The sequence below is a fragment of the Heterocephalus glaber genome, unplaced genomic scaffold, assembly GCF_053883595.1.
Source record: "Heterocephalus glaber isolate CG9 unplaced genomic scaffold, H.glaber_assembly_v1.0 deba00001687, whole genome shotgun sequence".
Lineage (NCBI taxonomy): Eukaryota > Metazoa > Chordata > Mammalia > Rodentia > Bathyergidae > Heterocephalus > Heterocephalus glaber.
The window spans coordinates 9,802,605-9,821,218 of record NW_028258412.1 but is presented as its reverse complement, the minus strand read 5'-3'; the positions used below and the strand labels follow the sequence as shown (position 1 = coordinate 9,821,218).

At 44.9% G+C, this 18,614-nt stretch overlaps 1 protein-coding gene across 11 annotated transcripts in view; it reads right to left on the bottom strand.

The window, feature by feature from the left end:
* Upb1 (beta-ureidopropionase 1) overlaps positions 1–11,366 on the bottom strand; it is a 29,436-nt gene extending 18,070 nt beyond the window's left edge. Inside the window, exons 1-5 of one of the 11 annotated variants that reach the window (XM_021257269.2) lie at positions 11,254–11,366; positions 11,028–11,149; positions 4,135–4,217; positions 3,185–3,356; positions 906–993 (exon numbers count right to left, since the gene is read on the bottom strand). In XM_021257269.2, the coding sequence (XP_021112928.1) occupies positions 906–993; positions 3,185–3,356; positions 4,135–4,217; positions 11,028–11,147 (463 nt within the window). In that variant the 5' untranslated portion in view covers positions 11,148–11,149; positions 11,254–11,366. The other 10 variants (XM_087198091.1, XM_021257270.2, XM_021257272.2 and 7 more) reach the window with 10 other exon arrangements.
* Positions 11,367–18,614: the final 7,248 nt, after the last annotated feature.

Genomic DNA, 18,614 nt, shown 5'->3' with positions numbered 1-18,614 from the left:
TGAGACTCTGTACCAAAAGAAAAAATTTAAAAGAGGCTGGGAATGTAGCTTAGTGTCAAGGGCCTGGGTTCCATCCCCAGTACCACAAAGGAAAAAAAAAAAAAAAGTAAATTCCAAAGGAATCAGTTAAGTGTTGAAAGAGGCTGCCTCTTGCCAAAACAGATAACTTTGGTAACAGACGTTATAGATCAATGTTGACTCTAAATCATGAGCACATATAACCTTGATAAAAACTTAAAAATAAAAAATAACATAAAGAAAAAGTATATGGGGACAGGAATGTATATAACAGAGAACTCAATTTTAGATAGGGAGGTTGGCCAGCTGGCCCTGAGCTGAGGTCTGAAGCAAAGTTGGGATAGGAGGGCAAAGCACATGATGCCAAGAGATGAACTAGAGGCGATTATAAAGGCTGAGAAGGGCCGGGGTGGGTGTGGCTTAGTGGTAGAGCAGGAGCTTAGCACACACAGGCCCTGGCTTTGATCTCCAGCAGCAAAAAAAAAAAAGGCAAAGCTGAGGAGGGACTGCTGGTGGCTTAGACCAGGGCAGTGATACAGAGAATGGGAGGCATGGAATGGATTCAGAAAGATGGGGGGGGGGCATGGCTTTAGCTCAGTGGTTCCAGCACCTGCCTCGCAAGCGCAAGGTCCCAAGTTCGATCCCCGGTTAAAAAAAAAAAAAGAAAGAAAGATGCGGGAGGCAGGGGAGGCAGAATCAAAAGGACGGAATGACAGAGTGGGATGTTGAAAGGGAAGGAGGTCAGGGCTTTTGGTGTTGTTGACAAATAGCCTTTCTATGAATAAGAAAGGAAAAATTTTTTCAAATTGGGTAGCGGATACTCTTGGCAACGTGTAGATAAGACAACTGTTTGAAGGTGACTGAGAAACACCACAAAAGACACTTACTCCATGCTTCCTGGAAACAAATGATGTTGACTCCGCACATTGCGGCCACCTCAACAATGGCCTCTATGCGTCTGTGGAGGGCAGAGACCTGATGATTTAAAAGTGAGGATTAGAACCCATTTACTTCTCTTGGTGAGACAATTTTAAGTTCATCCCAATGTACACAGAACAATAAACTTCCACCTGACCAGGTGCAAGTAGGCTGGCGAGGTTCTGATATCTGGTTCTCTCATCAGACCAAACTCTGCGAGACTAGCAGGAGGCACAGCAGCTCTGGGTGCCCAGAGAGCCCTGGACACTCCCTCCAGTTCCTTGCCTGGCAACGGGGAAACCACCACCTGCCTAGTAGGGTTGCTGAGGTGTGGAGGATGGTTCTGCTTGCTTGACACTGGGTGCGCTGGCACACGCGCACACACACACACACACAACTGCACCAAATCAGCTGCTCCCTCTTCCTGGCACAGTCTGCTTTGCACCATCCTGCATTCGAGGTGTTAGGTTTGCTTTGTCTGGCCACTTCCACTTCCTGTGTGTCTCTTATCTGTCAACAACTCATCTTTTTGGCTCCAAATCTTCATGTATTGGAGTGTGGCCTTGGGCAGGAATGTGCTTCTCTCCCCACATCCAGTATTCCTGGAGGTGTTACCCATGTTGTGTGTGTGTGTGTGTGTGTGTGTGTGTGTCCCCTTAAGCCTTCAGCAGACTCTCCCAGCCACCTTCCGATATCCCTGCAGCATACTATTTCCACTGTGCTAATGGTTCTTTGCTGTCTGGCACTCTCAGGACCCCACAGGCTCTTTGGGTGCAGGAAGAACACATGCTTGTTTCTGTGTCCTCAGCACAAAGTCTGGTTCCCAGGAGACATTCAGAATTGTTCGAAGGCAGACTAAAGGAATCAGGCTGGAAACCCAGAGGGAGGAAAAACTCTCTCCAATGCTCTTAGTCTCTTCCCTCAAGAGGCTGTGTACCCCAGGCTCCATGGATATTTCCTGCCAGCGTCAGTCATGAACACACATTTGCTCAAGTTGGCAGTGTGCAGTGTATTTCTAGGTGCTGTGTGTGTGGGAGAAATGACAGCTCTGACGCTACAGCCTGGCCATCTTGAATGACAGAGGGGCATGTCCACAAATGACAATTCTAGAGACCAAATTAAACAGAATCAGACCTCTTTATAGGGGTGGGTGGGTGAGTGGGTGGGAATGCTGGGCATCGAACTCAGGGTCTCACACATGCCTGCCACTGAGCTACATCCCTAAGACCCAGACAAATTTTAGTCCAACAAAAGCAAAGGAAGGACCAAAGTGAATGATGATGAAGAACCTGATCTGGAATTCAAATGACCTTAAATTTCTCAAGAACCCCTAATAAGTCTCCAGTGTTCAGAAAAAAGCTGTACAGAAAGCCATCACACTTTGAGGAGCTGGAGGAATGCAATGGAGTATATAAAACAAATGCTCTGGTGACACGCTGCTTTAGGGAAATACAGAGTGACATCACATTTATTTACTAACTATAAAGTCTTAAGTGGATGTCTGTCATATTCCTGTAAACCTGAAGGCACCATCAGCTGATGGACTTTTTGGACTTTTTAATGAGTCCCTACCTCAGGATTAAGGCAGAGGCATACAGGACAGTCCTGTCCATGCAGGCAGCCTCCTGACAGGCAGCTGAGAGGCAGTGTCCCGTGCAGAGAGCTTGAGTCAGACAAAGGGCACTCTCCTGGTTGGGAAATGGAACTTTGGATTAACTGTGTGACAGGAATTTGGAAAGGAAGGTGGAAAGAACAGTGAGGGCTGACAAGAAGACAAAGAGGGGGTGCAAACCAGAAGAAGAAGAGGAGAGTTGGGGATGTAGCTCAGTGGTAGAGTACCTACCTAACGTGCACAAGACTTGGGGCTCAATCACCAGTAGGGCCTCTCCAACAAAGAAAAATACATTTAGCCAGGCATGGTGGCACGTGTTCCTAATCCCAGCACTTAGGAGGCCAAGACAGGAGGAGCACTGGATTCAAGGCCAGCCTGGCCTACGCAGCAAGACCTTGTCTCAAAGAACCACCACCAAATACAACAACTACAACAACAACAACACAGAAGAGAAAAAAAGAGCCAAATATGCAAGCTAAAGAAAAGTAGGGAAGCCAGGGCAGAAGTATCTTGGTTGGTTGCCCTTTGAGGTGCCTGGAGACCTTGAGTGAGTAGCCATCCGGGGACTGTGATGTGTTCAAAACAAAGGGTGAGCCAGTTCCCCTTTCATGTATTTATGGTCAAGAGAGACTGTACCTGTTCTACCACAGGGGCTTCCGCAGGGAGGGGAGTCTTGTTCTGTACTAGCCCCACTCGCACGAGCTGGGGGCGTCTCATCTGCTCCTCCGCTGCCTCAAAGCCATGTCCCTGTAGTTCAAAGTCACCCTGGCAGGCAGCTTCAAAAGCTCTCCTGGGCAGATCGAGTGACCTAAAAGGGTAGGAAAGAAGGAAGAGGATTTCAATGAGATTTGCTGCATTTAAGAGCCACACGCAGAACAACAGTAAAAAAAAACCCCTCATGCCCTCTGTAGTTATTTTTTTTTTTTTTTTTTGTACCAGAGATCAAACTTGGGTTCTTACATTTGCGAGGCAGGCGGCAGAACCACTGAGCTAAATCCCTGGCCCTGTAGTCATTTTTTAGGTAGAGAGGAAGGGGCATCCCATTTCCAGAGTCAAAAGGGCCAGGGAACAGGTGGGCTGGGCTGTGCTTGCACACTATACTGAGCCTGGACTTTATCTGCAGTCAACAGGGAGGTGGCACAGTTAGGCCTGGCAATGGAGGGGTGTGCGTGTGTGTGTGACCCGTCAAGAGGTTGGTGTTTTGGAGTTAATAAACTCAGGGCAGGGATTAAAGTCCAGTAGTTCGTACAGAAGAGAGAATCAGTTCCAAAAAATATTTCTGAACTAGAATCAGAGAGTTATTCGGAGCATAGGAAATGAGGTGGCTGTGATAACAGAGAAGGGGCTTTGGAGAATGCAACTCAGGAGGTGGGCGGAATGGAGACCAAGAACTGATAGTGTGAGGCAGACCCTGTGGCCACTCACCTTTAAGGAAGTGGAGCCTCAGGTGAGTCCCTGCCTTGATGTGGTATAGGTGTTCAGACCAAAGGTCCAAGTGCCCATCCAAGTTTGTGGTTTATTAACAAAGGCTAGAGAGTTATTTATAAAACCTCCCACTAAAGTGACCACTGGGCAGACAGCAATACCTCCTGATACCTGCTGCATGCGGGAACTGGGTAAAACTCCCATGGACGCGGTTCACGGCCCCAGGCCAGGAATGGCTTACCATCTGAGGGGGAGAGGGTTATGAAATACCCAGAGAACACATCAAAAATAACCTGACAGCCATTATCTAATAATAATATTTCTCTCCTACTTCAAAGCACTTTCTTAAAGGCATTTCTTTCAAAATCACAGCCCTGTCAGCCTAAGCCCCCTGTCGCCGCCCCCTGCCAGGTACTTTCCATGTGATGGCCCTGACAGCTAAGAGTTCGGTTCCACCCCTGACAATCAGCCTGCTTTTCAAACAGTCAAGGTTCCCTTCCCTCTGGCAGGTTAGAAATAGCAGCGGTGCCCACACCTCGCCTCCCTTCCTTCCTGCACTGTGACTGCCTCAGACAGCCCCGAAGGGCCCCTCTCATGGGACTCAGCCCAGGGCAAGTCCTCCTGGGTAGACAGTTACAAAGCTTTCCCGGAGCTCCAGCCTGAGGATGCACAGGCAGTCCAAGGGGAAACACAGAAAGGTTGTGTGTGTCTGCTCCTCAAAGGCTGGTGGGCCCAGGAGCCAGATGGCCCACCAGAAGCATGTCCTTTTGTCTCAATCCAACAAGAAATCAGGCAGGATAAGCCTGGCTATACCAGTCACCTGGGAGATTTCTCTCCAACTTAGCCTGGGCCCACAGCTGTTATCTTTCTTTCCACCCTTTATCAGCCCCACTATTCTGCAATCTTGTCTACTTCCTCACCCTCTATCTACACTGAGTGCTGCCTCCATCCTGCTGGCCGAGGCTGTGCACCCCTTCATTCCCAGTTCCCCGCAGACCTCATTCTCCTAGGCCTGAGGCAAGGCAGGCCAGGCTCCACTGTGATGAACTGAATGTCCCTCCCCACCTCCCAAATCACATATTGAAATAGTAAAGTGATGCAGTCCTTGGATGAGCTTAGGTCATGAGGGTGGGGGCCTCAAGCATGAGATTAACACCCTTTTGAAATCATGCTGCCAGCCAGGCACAGTGGCTTGTGCCTATAATCCCAACACTGTGAGAGGCTGAGGCAGGAGGATTGCAGGCAGTTTTGAACCCAGCCTGGGCAACTTACCAACACCCTGTCTCATAATTTTAAAATTTAAAAAGGGATGAGGGTATAGCTCAGAGTGAAGGCCCTGGATTTCCCCAAGAGTCCTGTTAGGCAGGGTGGTACATGCCTGTAGTCCCAGATATTTGGGAGGCTGAGACAGGAGGATCATAAGCTTGAGGCCACATAAATAACTGCCGGCTGGGGATGTAGATCAGTGGTAGCAAACTCACCCGGCATGTCTGAGGCCCTGGCTTCAATCCCAGCACTGCAGAAATAAATACATAATATATATACACACACACAGAGGCCTGAAGGAGGCTGCTTGCCCTTGCACCTCGTGTGTACACAGCAAGAAGTCACCATCTGTACCTAGGAAATAGACAGACCCTTGCTAGATGGTGAATCTGCCAGTGCCTTGATCTTGGACTTCTGAGCCTCCAGATTGTGGGGAATACATTCCTGTTGTTGAAAGCCCACCCAGTCTGTGGTATCTTGTTTTAGCATTGCAAAAGGACTAAGACTGGGATTGATGTCAGGAAGAGGCAGATACCTGAAAAGGAGCCACAACTTACACAGTGAACTTCGTGCTGCCTGTAGCCCCCCTTTGATTCCAGTAGTTGACTTCCAGCTGCTCTACCCCTCACCCTGCTACTGAAGACGCATCTCTCCAGGCCTTATCTCCAACTTAAAGAAGGAAAACCTGTCACTTCCAGCCCTGGGCATTACACACCCTCTTGGGTTCTCCACTTCTCCCTTTAGGGCCAAAGCAGACCTAGCCTTAGGGCTCTAAGGTTCTGCTTCCTCAGCAACCACTCACTTCTGGACCTGCATCTTTCTCCCTCTAATGGCTCTTTACCATCAGCATTTCAAATTATTAAACTAGAGCTCTGTTATAAAAGAAACATGCTCATGGGAGGGCATTAAACAAGTAAAAAGGGTATAAAATGAAAAGCCCCAGTCCCAAACCTTAGAGATGACCCCTCTTAATGATGTTTTGTGCATTCTTAAGTTTTCTATAGAAGTGCAGGTATTACAAATATAGTGATATCAGCCTATATTTGTCATTCTTCAGCTGGCCTTTTTCACTTGGCAATATGCAGTCACATGCACTTTATGTTTCTGCCATTGATAGACTGCATAGGCTGCACATATATATATATATATGACTGTGGTCCCATAGGATTATAATAGAGCAAGGTGTGATGGCACGCATCTGTAATTCCAGCATTCTGAGAGACTAAGGCAGGAGGATTGCAAGTTTGAGCCCAGCTTGGGCAACTAAGCACTTAGCGAGGCCTTGTTGCAAAAAGTTAAAAAAATTTTTAAAGACTGGGGATGTAGCTCAGTGGAAAGGCTCTGGGTTCAATCCCCAGTACTTAAAATTATAATGGCGCTGAAAAGTTCCTAGCACGTAGTGACACAGCTGTCATGACATTGTAGCACAATACATTATTCGTGTTTGTGGTGATGCTGGTCTAAAGAAACCTACTCCACTGCCAGTTGGCTAAAAGTATATACCACATACATTTATGTGTAGTACATAATGCTTGATAATAATCAACAACTACATTACTGAATTTTGCATTTACTATATTTTTATCGTTATTGTACTTTTTCCACTTATAAAGAAAGGTTAATGTAAAACAAAATACTGTATTATACCTGCAGCAGCCTCATGTTTACTATACTGCCTAATTGCATCCAGAGGCCACATCAAAGGGTTGGGGTGTAGCTCAGTGATAGAGCACTTTCTTAGTATGTGCGAGGCCCTGGGTTTGATTCCTAGTACTGCAGAAGAAAAGGAAGAAGTACCCACATGACAAACCTATGCCACGCGAGTTTGTGTAAATTTGGCTCTCTGATGTTTGCATAGTCACAAAATCATGTAAGGATGCATTTCTCAGAACACATCCCTATCACCAAGGGACACATGACTAGATAGTGTGGACATCCCTCTGTCCGTACATACAGACCTACTAGATCCGCCATTAAAGCGGTTCGAGTCTCTCCCATTAAAACACACACACACACGCACACACGCACGCACGCAGAGGATGACAGCAAGAGCTCTAATACAGCCCCCTCTTGCTGTTTTCATAGGAGCTTCCACACACATTTTCCCTCAACTCAGCCCTCACCCCACACAACCTTCTCTGCCTTCCACTCACCAGCTCAGAACTGGGCCCTGCCTCTTTATCACTTAAGCCAGAACTGTCCTCACTTGATATCTCCCTAGCCCTTGACACCTTTTCCTGTCCCACTTTGAAGTCCTACTACCTACACATCCTCTCCTTCCTTTGACCGCCTCCCCCCCTTTTTTTGGTACCAGGCGTCAAACTCGGGACCTTGCACTTGCGAGGCAGGCGGTGGAACCACTGAGCTAAATCCCCGGCCCTCTCTGACCCCTTTAACATCCAGGTTCTCCAGAATTCCCTCTGCGCCTCTCACATTACAACTGTTCCTCCTCCACTGGGGATGTCCAGCTCTGGCACAAGTCCCCCAGCAGGCCCATCGCCACACTGTAAACAGCCACGAGAATCTCCATCTAGAGACACCCAAGGGTACCTGCAGGGGGCTGAACTGTGTCCTCTAATACCCAAAACCCATGAATGGGACCTTATTTGGAAAAAGGATCTCCACAGATTAAGGTAAGGACTTCAAGACACTATCAGTCTGTATTATCCAGGTAAGCCCCAACTCCAGCAACAAGCATTCTTTTAAGAGATACCTAGAGGAGAGACACAGGGACAATAGAAGGCGGCCATGCGGAGACAAAGGCAAAGACTGGCTGCCACAAGCCAAGGTACATCAGAGGCTAGAAGGATTATCTCCCAGAGAATTTGGAAGGAGCATAGCCCTGTAGACACCTAGGACTTGAACTTCTGGTTTTTGGAACTATGAGAATAAATTTCTATTGTTTTAACCTGCTCAGTTTGTGGTAATTGTGCTAGCTTTAGGAAGTGAATAGCATCCAAATCCAGCTCATCCCAAAGTGAATTCATCATCCTTCTCCAAAGGTGACCCCACCAGTCACCTTGTGGGTCCAAGCCAGAAGCCAGGCATAATCCTCACAGCCTGTGCTATCCACTGTCCACTGACCTCCTTGAGGCCTCTGGACTCCTGCTGCCTCTCCACCACAGGCTCTTTGTTTGCCTCTAGGCCACTCATCCTTCACCTGTCCTTTTCTAGTTCATTTTTGACACAATTAAGAAAGATAATTTGTAAAAGGCTTTCACCACTGCAAGAATGAAGTTCTACTGCAGCAGTACACATAGAGCCCCCAGGATCCACCCTGGCCACTCCTGCCTCCTCCTCCCTTGGGCATTCCGTGCCACCTTATGACAACATACAGTCCACTCTCTCACACATAGTCCCTGAAGCCATGTCCCCCGATGCTGGAGGCACAATTCTTGTCTCCAAATAAACTTTGTCTCCTTTAGGATGCAGCTCAAACACAGCGTGCTTGGGAACCCTTTCTGTCCTCCCTGAGCTCTAAACCTGTACACTTTTTTAGGCTTTCCTTGCATTCTTCTCTCATAGTGTAAAACAGCCATCGAAAGACAGAAAGCGGGTCCCGGAGGGGCAGCTCAGTAGTGCAGGAATTGTGGGAAGCCCTGAGTTTGATTCCAGCACTGAAAGAAAAAAAAAGTCCTGGGGGCAGGAGTCATGGTTTACTTATCCTAGTATCCCTGGTGCCCAAGACAAAAAATAAGGGATCAACAAATGTTCATTGACTGAATGAATACTCATTGGTTCTGGCCATCTTAAAACTGACAGTTAATGTTCTGTGGGGATTTCATCCTTTGGCACGGGCCCAGGCCCATTTGGCTCACTTATTTAGCAAACATTCACTAAGCATTTTTGTGACTAGCAGAGGAAGTAATCCAGAGAAGAGTCTCATGTGCAGCACTGAGAGTCCAGAGGAGGGGTGAGGACTCCAGAACTTCATGGCCATACCCAGATTGGGCTCTGAGAAACAAACAGGAGTTTAAGTGGGAGGTCAGTTATGTAACAACTGGAATTAATTTTCTCTCTTCAGTTAGATATTCTAAGTACAGAGGCTTACACCTTAGAGATAAAACCTGGAAGCACTACATGCTGAGCGGAAGAGAAACAAGAAGGGGGGGTGGCGCACTACTTGTGTTATTGTGAGCCAAGCTCCAGGGGACTCTGCAATCACTGGTCAACAGCTGTTGGCTAGTGTTTTACCACCCACTATAATCCCTCCCCATTCTGGAGTTCTCCAACTGCTAATAAAAATCCCTCTTTTGTGGTAGTCCTTGGCCTGACCTTAGCCCTACTCCAGAATGTGCCCCAGGTGGTCTTTTTTTATAGGAAACTTCTTTCTCTTTTCCTAATACCTTTCAGTTTTGCCTCTTCCTGCCACCCATGATCTTGTTCTGTTTTTCCAGAACATGCTCTCTTCACCATTAAAACAAAGTAATTCCAACCCTAGAAACTGTAGCCTGAGATTCCCCTTGCTGAAGATATCTTCTTTGGGAAGAAGCCCAATTCTAACATATGTCCCAGGTGACCAGTCTTCATAGGAACAGTGGAAAGTAGAGTACAGCATGGGCTCACTGGGAGGGCCTTGAAGACTATTTAGCTTCTCTTTGGGTATGAAAAACCTTTTCTGACAAGGCCCAAAGGCAGCTATTCTACCTTTACGATCCACTACCTGTGAAAATATCCTTGGAAGCCAGGTGCAGTGACAAACACCTGTAATCCCAGCACTAAGGATTGCAAGTTCAAGTCCTGTGAGGGCAATTTAGGGAGGCGGTGTCTCAAAATAAAAATGGGGAGGGTGTTGGGGTTGTAACTCAGTGGTAGAGCACCCCTGGGTACTATCCTCAGTACTACCACCACCACCACACACACACAAATCCTTAGATCAGACCTCCCTGCAGGAAGTCCACAGTGGCTATAAACCACTGACTCAATTAACACCCTTCAGTGACAAGTGAGCTGATCAAATTCCTGCTGCAAGGTCACTGGGTCAAGTCAAGGAGCAGGCAATTAAGCTGGATTGAGGAGGCAGGAATTTTAGCCAGGAACTGCTCAAGGTCAGAGTGTTTGCATTTCATTCTAAGAGCCCAGGAAATCCCTCATACAGTTTTAAGCAAAAGAACAACAGGGTATGATTTACATTTTAAAGAGATCTTTCTGGTTGCTGCAGAGTTTAAGAATGGTCTGAGAAGAAAGAGAGCAGAAGGTGAAGTGTCTTTTCCAGCTTTGTTTACACAGTGTGCAGCAACGTACTGCCCTCAGAAAGTCCTGGTAACGCATATAAGGCTTCCTGGAGGGGGAAAAGCATGTGTTCTGAGCGTGGTAACTAATTCCCCGAGCTCGTTGGTGGGTAGGTTTCCTTTGCTAATTAGATTCAGATTCACCCGGCCCCCACCTCCAAGTCTCAGTCACCTCAGCAAGGGCAGAGGGGCTGGGGCTGGACAATTACGTACACCTGCCAGGGGTCTCTGGTTGGAGGTACTAACCTGGCCAGAAACCACAGTGCAGGCCCAGCTCTAGGAAGGAGCTGGTCCCTTAAAGTGGGCAGGAGGATTGGGGTGGCCACAGAGATAGCTCTGGAGAGTAAAACCCCCTCCTTTCCCTTCCAGTTCTGGGCATCGTAGGTTAGAATGACTTCTAAGGGGGCCCCAGGGCTGTCACATCTAGACCTCCCACCGTCCCTGCGAACCTATGCAGGACTCAAATCACCACCCTCTCAGAGCCCTTCAGACCCTACAGTCCTCCCCCTGGACCCTGAGACCCAAACCTTGTGGCCCTCAAAACCCAGCAACTCAACCTCTAAGGTCCAGGACCTGGTCTCCTTGCCATAAAGAATGCGGTTCACTTCTTCCAACTCTACGAGTGGCAGGTACTTCTCTAAGCACTGCTCCAGCGACTCCCATTCGGCTCCCGCCATGGCTGAAACAGACAAACGTCAGACGTCAGTGCTGACCCCAGCTGTCTGCTCTTTGCCCCCTGAAGAAGGCGGCCAGACGCATGCTCCCTCCCCTCTATTTGTTTACCCTGGGCCCGAGAGCGCCACGTGCGGACACTCCCCCTTCTCTAGCAGCCAATCAGAGCTCCAAGGCTTGCAGACCCTCCGTTGGCTCTTCGCACCTCTTTAGACACGAGCTAGGACACGCCTTCTTCCCCATCTTCTCGGCGCACGGCCAATCAGAGCTTCAGAGATTCGCCAGCTGGACCCCTCCTTGCTCTTTGCACCTCCTTCGACCCGAGCCAGGACACGCCTCTTCCCAGCCTGAACCCTGACGCCTCAGGCGCCCCCAGCTGCTGAAGGTTGCTCCTTCCAGGCTCCCTACGGGAAAGCGTCGCACAGGTGTTGGGGGCGGCCTTCTTGCTCTCCTTCCCCTTTGTAGACTTCCTGCACTGTACCAGACTTGAGCATCTATGAGTTTGGTGTCCTAGGAGGTCCTGGAAGCAACTTCCCAAGGATATCTTGTAAATACAGCAGATTTAAATGATGTAAAGTGAGAAGGTATACTGTGCTGTGGATCCCAGGGGAAGGAGTGATTTCCAGCCTAGAAAGAGAAATCACTGAATTCCTCGTGGAAGAGGCTTCACTGCTAAATCAACATGCCTCAAACTGAACTTGAACCCCCTTTCTCTGGTCTGATTTTATTTTCTGATCTGTAGCCCTCATTTCATTAATAAGGACCGTTCACTCATGTGTCAAGTCTTTGGGAGGCATCCTGAAACGCCTTTATTTTCTTTCTTTCCTCTGTACAATCAGGCATCACGTTCTGTTAAATTTATCTCTCGGGTTTTGTTCAAATCCTTCCCCCTCCCACCTCATGCCTGCAATCATGTCATTTTTTGCTTGGATTGTTCTCAGTCTTCTAAATTATCTCTCCACCCCCACTGTGTAGTGGTCTAAAACGAATGTCTTCCCTTCCTTTGTATCTCTCATTCCGCGTCTCCCTCCCTGGGATCAATCACCTCCTTGCTCCATTTTGTGAACTGCTCCTTCTCCAAGATGTGTTGAAACATTACCTCCAGAAAAGGTTAAGCTCCTCAGCCCTTTACAGATACCTCTCCTAGTACATTTATCAAACACTGTTGCATAATCCAAAAGTGGCTCTGAACTACTTTTGTACCTGCAGGACTTCTGCACTCATTAAATGACTACTGAAGAAATAATTTTTATGGGATCAAGGACAAATTCAATAAGCCGGTGACATTTGAGCTGGACTTTGAAGCAGACATAGAAAATATTACTAGCTAGATTGCTTAATCCATTTTTCCTTATTCAGTGACAGTTTATTCATGAGGTCATTATAAAACTCACAAATATAAAACACTAACTTGAGAAGGATAAAAAGTTGTGTTCAATTTTTATATATGCTTAATTTTTTAGTCAGAATGATAACAAGACATTTCACCAGATCCCTTCTATGATGATCATTAAGAGAGACTTTAATGCAAATAAAAACAACGCTGAGATTCCACTTCACTCCAGAAAGAATGGCTGCTATCATGAAATCAACCAATAACAAATGCTGGTGGGGCTGTGGGGAAAGAGGAACCCTGCTCCACTGCTGGTGGGAGTGTAGACTGGTGCAACCACTGTGGAAATCAGTATGGAGATACCTCAAAGAACTAGGACTGGAAGTCCCATTTGACCCCGCTATTCCACTGCTGGGGATCTTCCCCAAAGAATTAAAAGAATCATACCACAGTGATATATGTGCACCCATGTTCATAGCAGCACAGTTTGTAATAGCTAAAACTTGGAAACAGCCCAAATCCCCATCAATTGGAGACTGGATAAAGAAAATGTGGTTTTTTTATAAAATGGAGTACTACTCAGCCATACAAAATGAGAAATTAGAGACATTTATAGCTAAGTGGATGCACATTGAGGCAATACTCTTAAGTGAAATAAATAGGACACACATGTGTAAATACCAAATAGTTTCTCTGGTGTGAGAAACTGAAAGTGTAAATAAGGACTAAATGTATAATAGGTAATGTGAAATAGGAAGAAAAGGGGCAAAGGGGAAGGAAGTGGGAGGGCTAGGGGAAAGGATAGAAGGGAATGGGATTAATATGAGAAAATGGAAAAATAGGAACAAAATCTTTGTAAATAGGGAGGACTGGAGGGGTTGAAGGGAGGGCTGGGCAAGAGTGAAAAATAAGAACCAAGAGAGACTATGTAAAGGTACAAATGTCCAATGATGAATGTCATTATATTGTATACCTAAAATGTACCAATGATTAGAATGAATAATCGATAATGTAAAATAGGAAGAAAAGGTCCAAAGGGGTAGGGGTAGTGGGAGGGGCAGGGGAAAGGAAAGAAGGGGAAGGAAAAAATGATGAGAAATGGAAAAAATGGAAATAAAGTCTTTGTAAATAGGGAAGGGTGGAGAGGGTGAAGGGAGGGCTAGGAATGGGGAAAAAACAAGAACCAAGATGCATTATGTAAAGGTACAATTCCCAATGAGAAATGTAATTGTGTTGTATACCTACAATGTACCAATAAAAGAATTTAATACAAAAAAAAAAGAGAGACTTTAGATTCTACCCTAGTTGCTTTCTGAAATAGCTAGCCAAATCCCACAAAAGTAATAACTGCTTAGAAGCATACACCAGTGATTTTTTTCCTTGTTTTGAAGAACAATTCTTTCTGTGCAACATTATGTGGTTTATGAATGTACAACCCATAATTTGGTAAATAAATAAAAACACGGGCAGGAAGGGTAGAACACACAACTTCAGTATGGAGGCTGAACCAGGAAGATCACGAGTTTGAGGCCAGCCCAGATTACATAGTGAGCTTAAGTTCAGCCTGGACTACATAGTGCGACTCAGTCATGAAAAAAATTTAAAAATGAAATAAAAAAGCCTTAGAGAGGGCATCAGAAAACCTGCAGTTCGGGCCAGGGATTTAGCTCAGTGGTTTCACCACCTGCTGCACAAGCGCAAGGATCCGAATTAGATCCCTGGTCCCCCAAAAAGAAAGAAAACCTGCAGTTCAGTCTGGGTTCTACAGTAACCTCAGTTTTCCTTTTGTAAGAAAGGGAGGGAAGGGGAGTGGGAAGACAGTGCAGAGATTATCTAGACCCTAGAGTTCTGTCTACTTCTTATAAAATATGATTCTAATAATCTAGTCATGTATAAATTTCTCTTATGCTTATTTATAAGCAGAGTTTCAGTATAGGGCCTGGTTCTATGGGAAAAGTTCATTTATTAAAAAATATATTAATGTCTGTTTTTAGGGGTTACTTTTAAATTCACAACATGCATTAATTTTAATCCTTAGGGAAGGTGTTTGAGGTACTGGGGGTTTTGCTCATTGACACTGAAGGATTACAATTGTATGATGATGATTGATGAGCAATTCTTCAAGTCTCACCTATCTTCTTTTCTCTGTGAGCTGGAGGTAGCTTATGTCTCCATTTAGTACTTTACAGCACACAAAGCTTTTGCATCTTCTGGCCCCATTTTATCCTCCCAATAATATGATGAGGTAAAGGGCAGGGGTCCTTGGTATTTGTCAGATTTCCAAGTTAAACTGGACATTTACTGGAAATGAAACTATAGGAGCCAATATCACACATGCAGTCATAGGGAAAAAGATCTGAGGTGATTTGATTTTTTAGTCACTTTTAAGGCACAGCTTATGGGTAAACTCATACTGACACGGCGTTCCTCAGCTCAGAAGTCACTGTTCTTTCTTAGGTAGGGCTTATTTTGTAGTTGTTCATGCTATTATCCTTGTTTAGACTTAAATGTCTCACATGAGAGAGTTTTGGAATAGAGCTCCAAAACTTAGGGAGAGGGAACTTTGCAGCGGAGCATGGTCGACCCCGCTAAAATCATGACACATGAGTTTCTTTGTCTCCCTGTAAGCGGTGTGAACTGTTTGTCCACTGCTTTTGCTTTGGGTCCCTGGCTTCTTCTCTCATGACTAGTTCATCTCATTCCCACAAGACAGTCTTTACTTCCAGTAAACTTTCTTTCTTTCTTTATTTTTTGTTATCGGGGATCGAACTTGGGTCCTTGCGCTTGCGCGGCAGGCAGCAAAACCACTGAGCTAAATCCCTGGCCCTTTTAAAATTATTTTTAAGATTTTATTTTTAATTGACAAAGAATAATTGTATGTATTTATGAGATACAATGTGATGCTTCCGTGCATACATAACAGAATGATCAAATTGAGCATGTCTATCACCTCAAATTATCATTTCTTGTTAAAGAACCCTTGAAATACTTTCTTTTAGGTATTTTGAATTATACAATCCATGATTACTAACTATACCAGTAAAGTTTCATAATTCATCTTAGAGTTAGCTGATTTACACTAAAATGTACTAACAATTCCATCTTATTTAGTAGGGGATTTCCTACAGGAAGAGCCTCTGATGATGAAAAATCAGGCATGAGGAAAGGCCCTGAGAAAAATATTCAGGTCAGAAAATCCCTCCTCTCCACATCTGATAACATCATTTAGTATTATTTTCTGGAATATGCCGTCTTATGTATCTTACAGATTCTAATTGCTGATCTCCGTGTATCAGATGCTGCTGATCAATCAATCCTCCGACATTGAGGGCCAAAGAAAAAAAGACAATAGAGACTTGCATAATTTCAAAGTATGTGGGGGCCTGGGATGTCAGTGCCTCAGAGTGGGCAGAGACAAGGACTTTCTGAGCTAGCCACTATTTATTGAGTACACACAATAATTGGAGGGAGCATCAGGTGACTTAGGGGATGGGCAGTGATCCTGATCTTATGTCAATGCATATCTCAAGCTGATGAGGGCAGAAAGGAGAGCATTCCCACAACAGTAGGTGGGATGAATTAAGCTGATAAGGAGCTTGTCCCTCCTCAGACTTTTTGTATTACTACTTGGTTCTCAAAGAACCAGGATGCCTTTAGCTGATGTGATCTTGCTGTTGAGCGCCATATCCTTACAGACCACTGAAGCCTCAGCTGTGACCTGAGGAAAAACGGAGTTATGTTTCACATGCCACAGCCAGCTCACGAACAAGGCAGCATTGGGCCTTAGACAGCTGTAGTCATTCTTTAATTATGAAATGATTTTTCCTCAAAATTTATGTACAAATGTTCTCAACATCTGTGTACAGGTTCTCAACATCTCCTAGAATATTTCAGCCAATTCGATCAGGCTTCCTGTCTCCCAACTCAAATTACCCTTTGATCTTGGTTCCCAGGGAGATACATTAGTTTGGGTGGAAGTTGAAGATCACAAGCATGAACCACCACACCCAGCTTTTAGCCTGCTTTCTAAAAAGACTACCCTTAGCTGAGGCAGATTTATAATCCTTTTCTTTTTACAAGACTCTTTTTTTTCTTTTTAAGAGAGAGAAAAGGTTTATTTAGCTATGGTTCTTAAAGGTTTTAGTCCAAAATCAGCTGGCTCCAAGGCAGGGTGGCACATAGCAGAGGGTAACAGTTCACAGTGGATGAAGGTAGCAAAGCAGCAAGAAAACCTCAACAGCATCTTTTTTCCCCTTTTGTCTTATCCAGACTATCGGGATTAGGGGGATGTCAAACCAATCAGTGTACTGCTTTAGTAATCACATGCCCTTAATTCCAGCATCACACACTCTAGCTTCAGCCACCTCTGAAAAAGCTACCTATGACTGCATGAGGCTTTAGGGGGACATCTATGCACAAGCCAAAATACCACATTTTCCAACTAGGCTCTGTCTCCCAACATCACATTTAGCTATAAACTAATCAGTGTATTAGTCCCTGTGATCCAGTCACCTCCCCAAAACCCCACCTATGAGCACATAAGGCTTTGGGGAGACATCTAGATATAAACCATAGCAACTGGCCTCCACTGTTGAGAAATTACATATTCAGCAGTATCTGGTTCAGTTTATTTTTTAATTAATTTTATTGGTACATTTTAGGTATACAATATAATGACATTCATCATTGGAAATTTGCACCTTTACATAATCTCTCTTGATTCTTATTTTTTCCCCCTTCCCCTGCCCTCCCTACTTACAAAGATATTATTTCCATTTTTTCATTTTCTCATGTTAATTCCATTTCCTTCTTTCCTTTCCCCTACCCCTGCCACTTCCCCTTCCCCTTTGCCCCTTTTCTTCCTATTTCACATTATCTATTATACCTTTTAAGACTCTTTTTTTGTGAGACAGGGTCTCACTCTGCAGTCTAGGAGGCCTAGAACTCACAGCGATCCTCCTGCCTTCCAAATGCTGAGATTACAGGTGTGTTGCACCATGCCTGGCTCTGTAAGACTCTTAACTCTCTTTGTGCCTTGGATATCTAGGACTCAAGTAGTCTAAGTTCTTTAGTGGTTACAACAAAAATACATATTGGTATGGAGGCCCGCGCCCTTGAACTGCATCATGTAGTACAACTCTGTTTACTGGGAAGTTGCTGGTTTAATATCTCATGGTTCACCTCTCTCTGATTAGTTTCCTGGCCCATGCTCTCTTAGATTAGTTTTGTGGGATCCTTAATTGTAACACTTCTGAGTTATGAAGAATATGTATCAGACCCAATTTTCATAAATGTTCTTGCTTTATGTAACAGATAACTATTTACCTGCTTGTATTTTGAGAAATAGTAGTCTAAAAGAAAGAACACTGGACTGGTTTTACTATTAAATAACTATAATTTTAGGTAAATTATTTGACATTATTTCCTAGTCTCTAATTAAAGATATTGGGCTAATTCCTATAAATTCTATAATTTTCATACTGGTGGATTGCAAGGCTGTTTTAAGAATCTGGGTATCTAGCCAGATGTGGTGGTACCCCCCTGTAATCCTAGTACTCTCAGAGATTGAGGCAGGAGGATCGAAAGTTCAACCCCACTTTGGGGAATTTAGAGACTTAGTTAGACCCTGTCTAAAAATATATATATAAATAAATAAATTAAAAGGGCTGCTAGGAATGTGGCTCAGTGTGAAGGCCCTGGGTTCAATCCCCAGTACAACAAAAACTGACAACAATATACCACATGTTACCTAACACCTCTAGAGAAACTTCAGTATTAGGGTTTCAAGGCCAAGGGCTGGGTCTTACTTGCAGTGGAGTGCCATGGGTCTGGTAAGTTCTGAACTATACTAGCTATCCAAAGACTTAGGCTTTAGCCATCCTACCCCCTTTAGTCACGTAATCATAGACAAGTTACAACATTTTTAACTCTCAATTTCTTTATCTAAAAGTAATACCTATCTCCTTTTTTGTTTCTTTATGGTTATTTTGTTTTGCTTGCTTTTTTTTTTCAATATTGGAGGTTGAATCCAAAGAGCACTAGCTACATCCCCAGCCTTTTAAACTTTTTTTTTTTTTAATTTTAAGACAGGGTCTCCCTAAGTTGCCCAGGCTGGCTTTGAACTCCTGTCTCAGTCCCT